Raw genomic sequence first — 12887 nt, 5'->3', positions numbered from 1 at the left:
GAGAAGCAAATCTATAGGTTAGAAAGAACTCCAGGACCAACCAACCCCCTCCAAGCCGTTCGGACGCACTGAGCCATGCACCGAGAGCAGCCAAGCAGTTTTCTGGACCAGCTTCACTTTAATTGTTGCTTGCTGTAAATAAAACTTTTAATTTTTACATCCGTCTCTTTGGTGATCATGCATGTGGGTGAAATCCGTTAAACCCATCATGACACTTGTAATTTTTGTCAAAGTTAAATGTAAGGATAAAATTATAGCCAGTCATGTAGCACAACATTCTAGTCAATATTTTACACCCACTATATCACTAAAACCAGTCGGTTCTGTAAAGTTTTTAGCAACCTACTATACAATCCTACATACACAGTGGTCATTATGAGAGGGCCTGCCTTCCCCTGAAGGCTTGGATCCCTACCTCCCATTCAGGCCCCATCCCCATTTTCAGGGGTTGTATTCAGTCACAATGCTTCCCTATTATCATAGTCCCCAAAAAATGCATCATTACATGATTTAATGACAGGCCTGTCACTATGTCTGAGGTTGTGAAATCTTTTGAGTGACTGTTGTTGAAGCATCTGAAAGAAGTCACAGGCTCCCTTGTATCCTGCTTACTGGCTAAACAGGGCAGCAAATGATGCAGTCAACCTGGGACTAAACTTGATCCTGCACCATCTCACCCACTCAGCGTTACACACCAGGATCCTGTTTGTGTAACTCAGCTCAGCCTTCAGTACCATCAACCCAGACATCACTGGTCTGGTCAGAACCACTTGGATACACCTACAGCTCAATCAACATGGAGTTTGACTTGGTCAAGACTTTGGATAATGTAATGGAAAATTTCATAATGTGCTCCTCGCCTTTGTTTTTTAATTATCTGAATAGCTTTACCATAAAATTGGTCAGCTGCTCTCACATAGACCTCTACAGTCAATGTGAGGACGAGTCTATATAGCCATAGACTCGTCTATGGATATATTTTTTTAAAGAGTTCCTCCATTTGTTTTTCAATTAAGGAATGTATATGCTAACTTCAAATGTGTCAAAATCTCAGTTTATAGATGATTTCTCCAAAATCCCATGCTTATAAAAAGTGAAAGTAAACTGGTTTAAAAGGATATACATCTTGCAGCACCATCTCAGTCGTGCTCTGACAGGCAACTCAGTCTGTTTCTGATCTCTGTTAGAGGATTGCAACATAAAGGTAAGTTGCTTTTTCCATTTCAATTTTAGAGGTCAATTTGCTTGTAAAAGTGAATAAATATTGGATGTATTTTTTGTTGTCATTAGTTTCTGTCATTATTATTGCATTTACTGCCAAGAAAAGCCAAGATCATCCCATTTCCCCATGCTGGAGATTTTAGTTTAATAATAACAATGAATACAGTTAGTTACCTTTAAAATTAATTACACAAGTGACATCAAGACCCAACAGTAGTAATAAAATTAATCTGGTTGTTATTGTGTCCTGCAAACTTTGCTTTAGTTCTTCCTTTTTCTATCTAACCATAAAAAATCATAGTCAGACAGAAAGAGTCATGAAACAGGAAGAGCAGGTTTCCTGAAGAAAGAGGAAGTGAGTTTCCAGCCTGCATATGTATAGAAATAGTTCAGACTATTCCTTATTTCAAAGCATAAAAGTTTTAAAGAATGAAATCTAAACATTTTTTGAGTAATTCAATAAGACCTAAAGTAAAATACTTAGATTAGTATTGGTTTACTTATAAGAATACTTACACTTGTGAGAATGCTTACAAGTAAAACAAGTAACTGTAACTTTGGTATCAAATAATTCAAATAATGGATTATTCTTGGTTTCTTTTCAGAAAATATCTGTAATAACTCACATTAAGATTATAATAAGAGTAACTAATAAGTAATGGTTATAATATTATGAATGAATGCTAAATCAGAGAAACTAAAAGGTTATAAATCTGATTTTGACATTGAACTGGAGATGGTGTAAAATGTGTAACTGTAACACCCTTGGGACTCATCACTAAAACCAACCTGGTTCAGTAACAAGTGCAAGTTGTAATAAAGTGAAAGAGCGATCGTTAACAGGTGTGCTCTGTGGACCTAGTTCACTGCAGGCTGCTCAGTCTGGCTAATTCACAGGGTGAAGAAGGAGGGACATCTGGATGGAGGGAGTCAGAAACCAGGCGAGTCTTTCTTTGTCTCAGCTTAATCAGAGTTTACTTCAGTTCTGGACAGGCTAAAACCCCAGCAGATTTAGGAAACTCATTTCACCCATTAGCTGGAGAGCTGGTAGCACATCTCCCTCCTCTCAGAAGAGGAAGTAGAGAGAGAGGAGGAGGGGGGGTGGGTGTTGTGCAACAACATTACTGAAAATAATTGATGGTGTTGAAGTTAGATTTGATCCCAGATGTTTCTGTATTTCAGCTATGGGAGGATCTAGTTCTAGACCGCGTCCTCTTCCTCTGCGTAAGTTTGCTTGACCCCAATGTGTTTTTTATTTATTATAATAAATAACATACATTTTATGTTTCTACAATTAACAGTTGTTGAAGAACCATGGCTGCAGATGAATTGGGAGTGAGTGACTATTCAATAATATATTATAGAACAACAATTATAGCAGAAATGTTCCATTTCAAGCCTCCATTATTTCTCGTCTAGCCCTCCAACCTTCCCTCAGCAGTCTGACTCTACTGTTGGGTTCCAGCAGTTATCCAGCCATTTGATTATGATCTGCTATGTCTCATTTGAAGCTCAGACAATAACTTGCAGCTAAAGGAGAAGTGATGTTTGTTTCCCTGAGCAGAGACAGAGAGTCTGACCTGCAGTTCATAAACAACTACAAACCTAAAGGTGAAGGTCAAGAGAAGTTCAGGATTCTTCTCCATGGACCAGTTGGAGCTGGAAAGTCCAGTTTCATCAACTCTGTCATCAGTATCCTGGAAAGTAGAATCTGTCGCAGGGCTGCTGCGTGTAACACCGGGCAGGGCAGCTTCACCCGAGAGGTAGAAAGAAAATTGTTCCTTCTTTATCTTGAAAGTCCAATGATTATTTATCCACTGGTCTGAGAACTGCTGAATATTTCTACATTCACATCATGTTCTCCCATCTAGATCTGATGAAATGGAAACAGATAAACAGATTGAAAGACAAAATCTAGTCTTTAAAACTTAGAGGCACTAGTTCTGCTGTGACCTTGCAAGAATAGACAATGGATGGCTGGATGTTTTATTTTGAATGTTTGTTCTGGTTAACAGTACCAATCCTACAGGATTAAAAAAGGAAACCAGGATAACGAGTATCCTTTTGTACTAAATGACATGATGGGTTTGAGCAACGTCAATCGGAGATACAGAAGAGTCCATGTGAAAGACATGAAAAAGGTCATGAAGGGTCACATTAAGGATGGATACAAAGTAAGATTTTTGCATCAACTTTGACAGCAAAAGGAGAAAAAATAATAATTTGTCACTATTTTTAAAACTATTTAACTGTCTGTTTTCAGTTCAACCCAGAGAGTACTTTGTCCAACACTGACCCGTTCTATAAGCAGAAACCAACTATCAATGACAAAGTTCACATCCTGGTTTCTGTCTTTGATGCCAACACAGCAAATCTACTGGGAAATTCTGTTGTAGAGACAATTCAGGACATTAGAGATGATGCTACTGAGCTGGGTGAGCGAAAACATTTCAAAGAACAATGAAAAGCCACTTAAGTTGTTTCACTTTGACTAAACTGAACAAAATTTTTTGTATTTTCTGGATAATTTATCAATACAGTGAACTTTAATAATTTAAAAGTGACATGTAAAATTACTCTGCTTCCTCTCTGCAGGGATTCCTCATGTGGTCGTTCTCACTAAGATTGATGAGGTCTGTCCTGAGACCAAAAAAGATGTAAAAAATGCCTGCAAGAGCAAGTTGCTACAGGAAAAGGTACATTATGTGGTGCTGGTACTTCTTATGGTACAGTCACATGGAGTTGGACATTTATTTTCTGTAAAATAACTTATGTAAATCATTATTTTTGACATCTAATCAAACTTTGCTTCATCATTTCTAATCTTGTCTGCTTTGGTTTTGACTCACAGGTGAAGGACTTCAGCAAACTGATAGGAATCCCAGAGAACTGCATCTTCCCTGTGAAGAACTACCACTGTGAGAAGAAGCTGAACCATGACATTGATGCTCTGATCCTGAACACCCTGAGACACATCATTGAGATTGGAGAGGAATACCACAGCAGCTAAAAACGACCAAAATCTAACCAGTTTATATCTACAGATATTTTATTACTGAACCAAGCTACAAAACTGAAAGAAAAACATTAAATCAGGCATGTTAAAGAGGTCTGCACAGTTTTAATAATAGACTAAAATATTTTAAATATTTTGTGAAGGTATTATACACACGTCCCTTTGCTCCATCCATCAAACAGGCTTTTTTCAGGTCAACATCAATAACGGTTTGATTTAAGATTTTCTTGCTATGGACTGCAACATTGTACCCAGTATTTTATGTAAACTGCATTATTTCAACCATTAAATGCAAAAATAAATACCACATCAAAAGATGTGGTATTTTTGATCATATTGTATAAACGTTAAACAAAGTGTTCTACATACATTATGAACACATTTAAGGGGGTTAAACTTACATCCTAGCTAAGCCTCCATGATTCTTCAGTGAGAAAGGCTGACATAACTAGAGGAATTATCTGATTTTCTTCTTATCTCAGGTGCCCTTTAGGATCCTTCTCACAGTTCAAATACTAATAAAGTTGAATAATGATTTTATCTACAGTGTGCAATAGCGTCAGAATCTGTTCATGTCTTTAAAAAATTACTTTTATACAATAAAGTTAATATGTTTGTACAATAAAATGGTTGTCTATGGAATGTAATTGACATTTTTGTAGCCCACAAAACAACCGTTACACAAGTTTTCAAAAATATACTTTCTTTGCAGATTGCATAAAAATGCAGCCCAAAACGCAGTAGTGCATCTATAAACCAAAATCAATTACATTTTTATAACACCTTTCAGCAACAAGACAATTCAAAGTGTTTTACATCATAAAAACACAAAAATACAAAGTCATAGAACACACAGTCAACATTAAATTTTGCCGTCATTAGACATCAGATTATTGATTGTTTCATTGATCATGTTTTAGTCTAGATTTAGTGAGAACACAAGCAGCAGCGTTTGGATCAGCTGCAGTTGGAGGATCGATTTTAATAAGACAGACTTGTAAAGACACTGCAGCGATAATCAATGTCACAAAAGGTTTTAAAACCCAGCAGTTATCAAACCACTATCCATCCATCCATCCATCCATCCATCCATCCATCCATCCTCTTTACACCCTTGTCCCTTAGTGGGTCAGGAGGTGCTGGTGCCTCTCCAGCTAACGTTCCAGGCGAGAGGCGGGGTCACCTGGACAGGTCGCCAGTCTGTCGCAGGGCAACACAGAGACACACAACCATGCACACACACACTCACACCTAGGGGCAATTTGGAGAAAAATTACATTTGGACAAATTAATACTGCAGAATTACCGGACAATGTTCAACCTAGCATTCATCAGCAAAATGATCAAAAAAGCTGTTTAAACGGTAGCTTCCTAACAATAACCAACTGCTTTGATGACTTCCAGTCTGGTTTCCGATCTCACCACGGCACGGAGACTGGCCTAGTCAAAATGTTCATTGACATACATATAAATACAGACAGTGGGAGAACCACAATGCTGGTTCTGTTGGACCTCAGTGCAGCTTTTCACACGGTTGACATTTTACTGAATCGACTGGAGAGTTGGGTCGGACTCTCCGGTCCAGTGCTCAACTGGTTTGAACAGGGATTTCTTTGCATCAACAGGAAACATCTCATTGAAGTGAACAGAAGTCGCATGTGGGGAATCCCAAGGTTCAATCCAAGGACCCCTCCTATTTAATATCCATATGCTCCAATATGGATATGGATATTGTATGGCAAGACTAATTACCATAACTACGCGGCTGATAAGCAGCTCTACATTACGATGTCACCAGGTGACCTTTGACCCCATCCAGTCACTGAACAGATGCTTAAAACAGATAAATATGTGGATGTGCCAAAACTTTCTCCACCTGAAAAGAAATAAAACTGAAGCTATTATCTTTGGACCTAAAGAGGATCGAACTAGAATCAATGCTCAGCTTCAGTTATTACAACCAGCGATCAGCCTGAAACCTGGGAGTAGTGATGACCTCTGACCTGAACCTTCAGAGCCACATTAAGACAGTCACAAAGTCGGCCTTCTATCACCTGAAGAACATCTCCAGGATTAGAGGACTGATGTCTCAGTGAGATCTAGAGAAACTCTTCCGGGTCCATGCATCCATGATTTTTTAAATTTTTTTATTCTTTAATAAAGTTAAATGTTTTGGATCTTAGTGAATATTTTGATAAGAACGTCAGAAGAGGACGTGCTGGTTTCAGTCTCCTGGCGGCGTTCAGTTTGTCACCTAATGCCGAGACCAACTCAAAACCTTCCCGCGATCGACCAGCATAGACCAACATTGTCTAACGTAGAAAAAGGCAGACTGGTCACTGTGCCCCTACTTTTCCTGAATTAAATATGAATCTTTGTAAAATACAAGGATCTACACATTATACAATACCACAGTATAATATAGCAGTTCTTACCCAACTTATAGGTTTTGCTGTTGTAAAAACTTACCTTCATGAGACGTAGATCGTTTGAGTTTGGTGGCGTTTGCTTTGCTATACCAGCAGCATAAAACCAGAAATGATCCTCCTAATTATATTTCTCTGATCAGACAGCGAACCACTCTTTAAACTGAGACATTACCCAGAGTAACGCACTAGTTCAAAACACTTTTAATGCAAATATTTTACTATAATATGATAAAGTGCAAAGAAAGTGAAAAAGTTCAAGAATTGAGGACTTTTGTTTTTATTTCCACAAAATTCTGTGAAATCTTCCAGAATCTGGTCGAAACCAAAACTATTTTTTAGAAAGTTTTTAGACTCATCCTTCACATGTTTATGTGCATAAATATTATGAAGGCTGCCGTCTTAATGAAACAACTTGTTACAGTTGTAGAGCATTGTAAGAAATTACAGCTTTATTTTACGTTCAAGAAAAAGTTTTGCATTGATGCTCAATATGAAGCCATTTTTAGAGCAATTTACAGACAAACGTTCATGTTTGGAATGGAGGAGATTCCTTTAAACATTTTTATCTGTTCTTCAGAGAGTCAGTGCCGATCTCAATGATCCGTTTCAGGGCGTTCAGAATCAGAGCGTCGACTTCATCGTTCACGTTCTTCTCCGAATCGTAGTTCTTAACAGGGAAGATGTGCTGCTCGGGGATCCCAACCTGGCGGCTAAAGTTCTGGACCTGCAGGTCAAAATCAGGTCAGAAATGACTCTGTGTGTGAAATAAATGAGTAATAATGATGATAGTGTACCCTGTCATATAGCAATTTGCTCCTGAAGACTTTCTTCATCTCTCTTTTAGTTTTGGAACAGGCTACATCAATTTTGGTGAAAATGGCCACTTGTTGGATTCCTACAGAAAAGCAGCAAAAAGCTAAATTTCATTTAACATGAAACCAAAACAATGGAGAGCAGTTTAAAGGTCGAGTCGTTTCTAGAGAATAAAACCTGTCTTGTGTACCCAGCTCTGCAGCGTCGTCTCTGATGTCCTGAAGCGTCTCCACATCTTCTCTCTGCAGAGGTTCAGAGCTGGCGTCGATGACGCAAACCAGGACGTGAACTTTGTCACTGGAATCCGGAGAACCATTGTAACGTTCATCACTTTTGGACAAACTGCATTCAGGATTGAACTAAAAAATTAAAAAATAAGCCATTGGTCAGAAAGATTTCAGTTTTTATTTCTTTAAATCTGAAAGCTGCAGCAGAAATGTTACCGTGTAACCATCTCTGATGTTTCCCTTCATCGCCTTTTTCACGTCTTTCACATGAGCTCTTCTGGTTCTCCTGCTGTCGCTTCTCAGGCTCATCATGTCATTTAACACAAAAGGGTAAAAATGATCCTCATTTCCTTTAGGAATCCTGTAGCTCGTGTACTAGAACCACAAGAACATGATTGCAAGGTAAACATTCAGCTTTTAATTAAAATGAAGACACCTCGCTTTCTTTGTACCTGTTTAGTGAATCCGTCTTCAGCTGGATTATTAACAGGAGCGATGGTGGTCACTCTGCCCTGCAGGACGCTGCTGACAGAGTTAATGAAGCTGGATTTTCCAGCTCCAGCCGGTCCATGAAGAAGAATCCTGAGCTGCTGATCTTCAGTCTGAAGTCTGAAGTTGTTCACAAACTGCAGGTCAGACTGTTTGTCTCTGCTCAGATAAAACAAAACGGTATTTACTGGCCTCAATGTGGGATTTAGTGACATCTGCTGGTGAAAAAGTATAACGAAATTAGTTTTACCTCCCTAATAAGCCATTAAAACACTAAAAATTATAACAAAAAAAGCTTTAAGGTGCTGATGTTGGTAAAAACTCTCACCCCCAGTTCATTTCCCGCCATGGTTTAGGGAGATCTACACAGGAAAAGAATCACAAAGCACTGAATAACTTTCCATATATTATAAATCTTTGCTTTACTGGAAACTCACATGAGCGCCGAGTTGGTCTGGAAGGTGAAGATCCCATAACTTCAACATAAAGCAGATGTTTCAGCACATTTGTACAGAAATCTATTTCCAAACATTTCTGTTTTCGATCAGAAATGGCCGAATGGGTCAGAGGTTAAAGCAAACAGGACAGAAACAACCAACAGTGAAACTACAGGTAATTTAATCGACTTTGTGATTAAAAATAGTTTGAAACTGAGAAACTCGTCAAAAATACTTAAAATAGATTTTCAAAATGATTATTATGTTTGCATTCTTTAAGTCCTGTTAAAGTTTTTAAAAGCTCAACGTAAAGGAAGGAAGTGTCTTACCTGCTGCTGCAGCTTGAGGAACAGAAACTTACCAGTCAGAAAAACAGGAAGTTTAACTCATCATCTTCCTTGGTTTCAGTTTTCAGACGAACGTAACAAAGCGAGGCATCTTCTGTCTGGTGAGCTTCTTTCTCTGTTGTCCAAAACCACCAGATGCTCCAAACGCCTCATTAAAAACCTCATCTACTAATGCATGAAATGTAAAATCTCAGCAGAACCTGAGTTACTCTGATCTGAAACAAAATGACATTAACGTGTCACACTTTCATGTTTCAGATCAAAGACAACCATCTGATTTTGTGAATCTAATTTCACTGTGGAGGAAGTTTGACTCGCTTTACTTTGAGAATCGTTTCACTTCAGTCATTCTGGAAAGTTTTCATGCATGTTAACATTTTTTTTACTTCAGAATTATAAGTTCAGGATATTTTTTAACCAAAATGTAATTTAAAGCAACTTAAATGTTTTGCACCAGAAAGTTTGGCTACATACAAAAGACATGAACTGAATGAGACGGACAAATAATTTAAGTTTTAAAATTCTGGCTTGTATTTTTTTAAATTGTAACAAAATAAAATTATCTCAATGTAAAAGCATCACTTTGATGGCAACAATTTCTCAGTAACAACCTTTTTTGTTTTCATGTTTGCACAGTTACAGATCAAATCAGGTTTCACTTCAAAATCAATTTTACATGAAATCAGCTGATAATCTGATTTAATGTACTTTAATTTGAAGGATGATTCCAAATAATGATTATGTGTGGATGTGCAGCTTCCAGCTGAATGCATTTAGTTTCCACTGCAGTCTGCCTACCATCCTCTGCCTCTGAAGTCGACCGGTTCGTCTGACGGATTGGCTGCCATCAATAACCGATCGATCAACACAAAAACCTGACCTGTCAACCAAAGAGTCATAAAACACAATAAATGGTCTAATATTTAGATTTCCAAGAGAACAGATTTGAATCCTTGCAAACACTTTTCTGCACCAGAACAGAAATGTACAAACTTCTGGCACCTGGCGGGTTCTTCAGGTATTTACAGATAAGCTACGGAACCAAATATGATTTATATTTATTTAAATTTTAGCAAATTGGGCTCTGGGTGCATGAAAATGCTGAATCAGGTGTTTTGACAATTTTAAACCCAACTTTTTCCGCCTAAGAAGGAATTTGATCTCCAATGAAATATTGAGCTTCTACTGATAGTTTATTTTAAGGCCTCAAACTCAATTTGGCTCTTCGGGGTAAAAAGATAAAATATCTAATCTGTAGAGACATTTGATCGTAGCTCAAATCTGCAGCTAATTAAATATTAGAGGAAGCGCTCAGAGATTTCAAACAGCTTTTAATTTGGCTTTGGGGGCTGGGAGAATCGGCGCCTCCTGAGCTAATTAAATGTTTTAAACCTCGGCTCATTAAAGTTGTTCGTCCATCAAAAGAGGAGAAATGTGAATCCTGCAGCAGCTGCAGAGGCTCAGAAGCCGTTCTGTTGATGCAGAGTTGGATTTCTTCCACCGCTTGTCCAGTTTTCCACATCTACTGATGGTGAAATGTGAAATGCTCTGCAGTGCTGACGACCGTTTTCTGCTCTGCAGATCTGAAGCGTTTCCCGGGAGGCAGAGTGGGCGATCAGCTCAGAGTGACTGACGGCTCAGTCAGGCTGACGGCGCCCACTGAGTGTGTGTGACACTGTGGGGGCTCCGGGTCCATTGTGTCCTCCTGGTGCGGCTGCAGCTGGGAGGCGGAGGGGAAATGTGCAACCAACCGAGGTGAGGAGATAATGGGAAAGCAAAGAGCATCATTACCTCCCTCCTCCCCCATTTAACCCAGAGGAAAAGATGAAGTGGATGTCCGCTTGACGTTCTGGAAAATAATTCACAACACTGCAGAATCCAAGAAGCTCAACATATTTTATTGCTTCTCATACAAGAGTGTTCAGCTGAAGCAGAAAGTGAAGGATTTCTAGAAATTATTGATGAGATCAGAGCAAACCCAAAGCAGACATGGTGAAGGCAGCAGCGTTCAATAAAAATTCAGCACACATTCAGAAGCTGTGATTTTCTCAGCAGTCATTAAAACAGAAAAGAGGCCATCAAAGCAATTTTCCAGATAATCTCCTGGAAGGTTCCTCAGCAATCTGCAAACACAGGCCGACTGTCCAAGGCAGGTGTTGGTTTGTTAGTCACCTTTTCACAAATTAAAGAAAAATCTGCATCTAATTGCTTAGTGAACATTTTTACAATGATGTGGATTTTCTCACCCAGTCGCTGGTCAAGGTGAGAAAAAACAAACAAACCGAGACGTTCCAGTTAAACTGCACATCGTTTCCAATGAACTTCAAGTATCAACTGCAGAATTTAGAAAAAATGAACAGCGACAAATAAAAGATGAACTAAAAAAGATCTGGAAGGTTGCTAGCCTAGCACTGCTAGCATCATGTATTTTGATGCCATTATCGCCACCTAGTGGGGTTTTCAAAATAATCTACACTTTAATATAATCAACTGTAACAAATTAATTATTCAAAATCTGGAGAAACTGATGTTTTCTCTCTGGCAACCTGTCAAGGATGTTTGTCATGTTTTCATTACTATGAAAACCGCTAACTAAGTTAGCTACGCTAAACACTATGCTAAGTCACTAGACCAACATGATGTTTAGCAGATACTGATACTGATGCGGTAACTTTAAATTATATTTGCTCTTTAATTTTGACCATTACCATACTCTGCCAGTAGGTGGCGATCATGTTTTTTAATTGTTGCTGTGGGGGAAACAAGTTTGTGTCCTTTAAAGCTGATCATATACATTCATTTCAACTAAAGTAACAAGTTGGGATAAAGTTTTTTGGGGTTACACTACGAAGATTAAACAAATTACCAGAATAAAGTCATAATATTATAACTTTATTCTGGTAATTTTGACTTTATTCTCAAATTACACCTTTATTCTTGCATTATTTTGACATTTCCATAATATTATGACTTTATTCTCGTACAAGTTTATCCTTATAATACAATTACTTTACCCTTGTTATTTTATTTTAAGTTGCTTCTTAGATTATCCTTGGTACAAATCTGGACACATTTTTAAAAACCCCAATTGTGATTTTTTTTTGCTAAAACAATAATTGTGGGAACATCAGACTGCTAATCAGTACATTTACTTAATGTCCCTGCAGTTTTACTCAGTTTCCACAGAATGTGCAATAATAAAAATAAATTTAACGGAAATTGAACCCAGAAAAAATCTGATAATAGGGAAAATATTTTACTTCATTTACTGTGATCCACTGGATGGAGTTTTTGTGCAGAGATGAAACATGCATGATGCTCCTGTACATTTTTAATTTTGTTCTGTCCGTATTTTTTTCCTCAGCAGATAAAAATGGAAAAATAAGCTTTAGGTTTGCTTTCCTAACTTTCCAGTTTTCATCTGTTCTCTGTATTTCTTTGTTATTCACTCTGCAGGTAATAAAGGAAACAAAGTAATTCAGTTTAGATCTAGAATGAAACTTTTTTTTTCATGCACTGCAAGAAAAACAGCATAAAAATAAAAGAGCGTTGAGTGTAATGTTGCATTGGGGCCCCGTCCCCAGAAATGGTGGTTGCAGCCCTGTTGGAGCATCAGTTTTATCTGAAGGCAGAAAACTGGTTGAATAAAATGGCTTTTTGGTTTCAGTTTGAGCTGAAACGTTTTTTTGTCTTCAGGTTTTTGGTTTCAGTGACGCTGCAGCCGTCGGGTTTTAAAGGTTTTCAGCCTTTTGTGTCTCTGAGGTTTTTTTTTTTTTCCTTTAGAGTCCTGCTCTGCTTCTGACGCATTCAGCTGAATCTACAATCTGTCATTTACAACATTTAGTAATTATCCCCTCCACACACACACACACACACACACACACACACACACACACACACACACACAC

The 12887-nt window shown here is 38.1% G+C and overlaps 3 protein-coding genes across 4 annotated transcripts in view; 1 reads left to right on the top strand and 2 right to left on the bottom strand.

Moving 5' to 3' along the window:
• The first annotated feature begins 1143 nt into the window (after positions 1 to 1143).
• On the top strand, positions 1144 to 4864 carry LOC103146788 (interferon-induced protein 44-like). The gene is made up of 8 exons (XM_007564834.2): positions 1144 to 1204; positions 2404 to 2445; positions 2523 to 2556; positions 2786 to 2984; positions 3237 to 3395; positions 3485 to 3656; positions 3817 to 3917; positions 4073 to 4864. The coding sequence occupies exons 2-8, from the start codon at positions 2406 to 2408 to the stop codon at positions 4229 to 4231; spliced, it is 864 nt and encodes a 287-aa protein (XP_007564896.1). The 5' UTR covers positions 1144 to 1204; positions 2404 to 2405; the 3' UTR covers positions 4232 to 4864.
• Positions 4865 to 6927: 2063 nt separating this feature from the next.
• Positions 6928 to 9108, bottom strand: LOC103146787 (interferon-induced protein 44-like). Of its 2 annotated transcripts, XM_007564833.2 has the most exons (8): positions 8962 to 9108; positions 8633 to 8671; positions 8524 to 8557; positions 8159 to 8354; positions 7923 to 8081; positions 7670 to 7838; positions 7461 to 7561; positions 6928 to 7390 (listed from the first exon to the last, which is right to left on the bottom strand). In XM_007564833.2, the coding sequence occupies exons 2-8, from the start codon at positions 8667 to 8669 to the stop codon at positions 7229 to 7231; spliced, it is 858 nt and encodes a 285-aa protein (XP_007564895.1). In that variant the 5' UTR covers positions 8670 to 8671; positions 8962 to 9108; the 3' UTR covers positions 6928 to 7228. The 2 variants fall into 2 exon arrangements, with proteins under 2 accessions (XP_007564895.1, XP_016533379.1); XM_016677893.1 differs by lacking the exon at positions 8962 to 9108 and having other exon boundaries at positions 8633 to 8945.
• Positions 9109 to 9490: 382 nt separating this feature from the next.
• Positions 9491 to 12887, bottom strand: part of LOC103146786 (claudin-20-like) — a 9676-nt gene continuing 6279 nt past the window's right edge. Inside the window, exon 3 of the transcript XR_001663744.1 lies at positions 9491 to 9859. The gene's annotated coding sequence lies outside the window, so the exon portion shown is untranslated. The remainder of the gene's footprint in view (positions 9860 to 12887) is intronic.

The sequence above is a fragment of the Poecilia formosa genome, unplaced genomic scaffold (assembly GCF_000485575.1).
Source record: "Poecilia formosa unplaced genomic scaffold, Poecilia_formosa-5.1.2 Scaffold168, whole genome shotgun sequence".
Taxonomy (NCBI): Eukaryota; Metazoa; Chordata; class Actinopteri; order Cyprinodontiformes; family Poeciliidae; genus Poecilia; species Poecilia formosa.
This window is presented reverse-complemented; position numbering and strand designations above follow the sequence as displayed.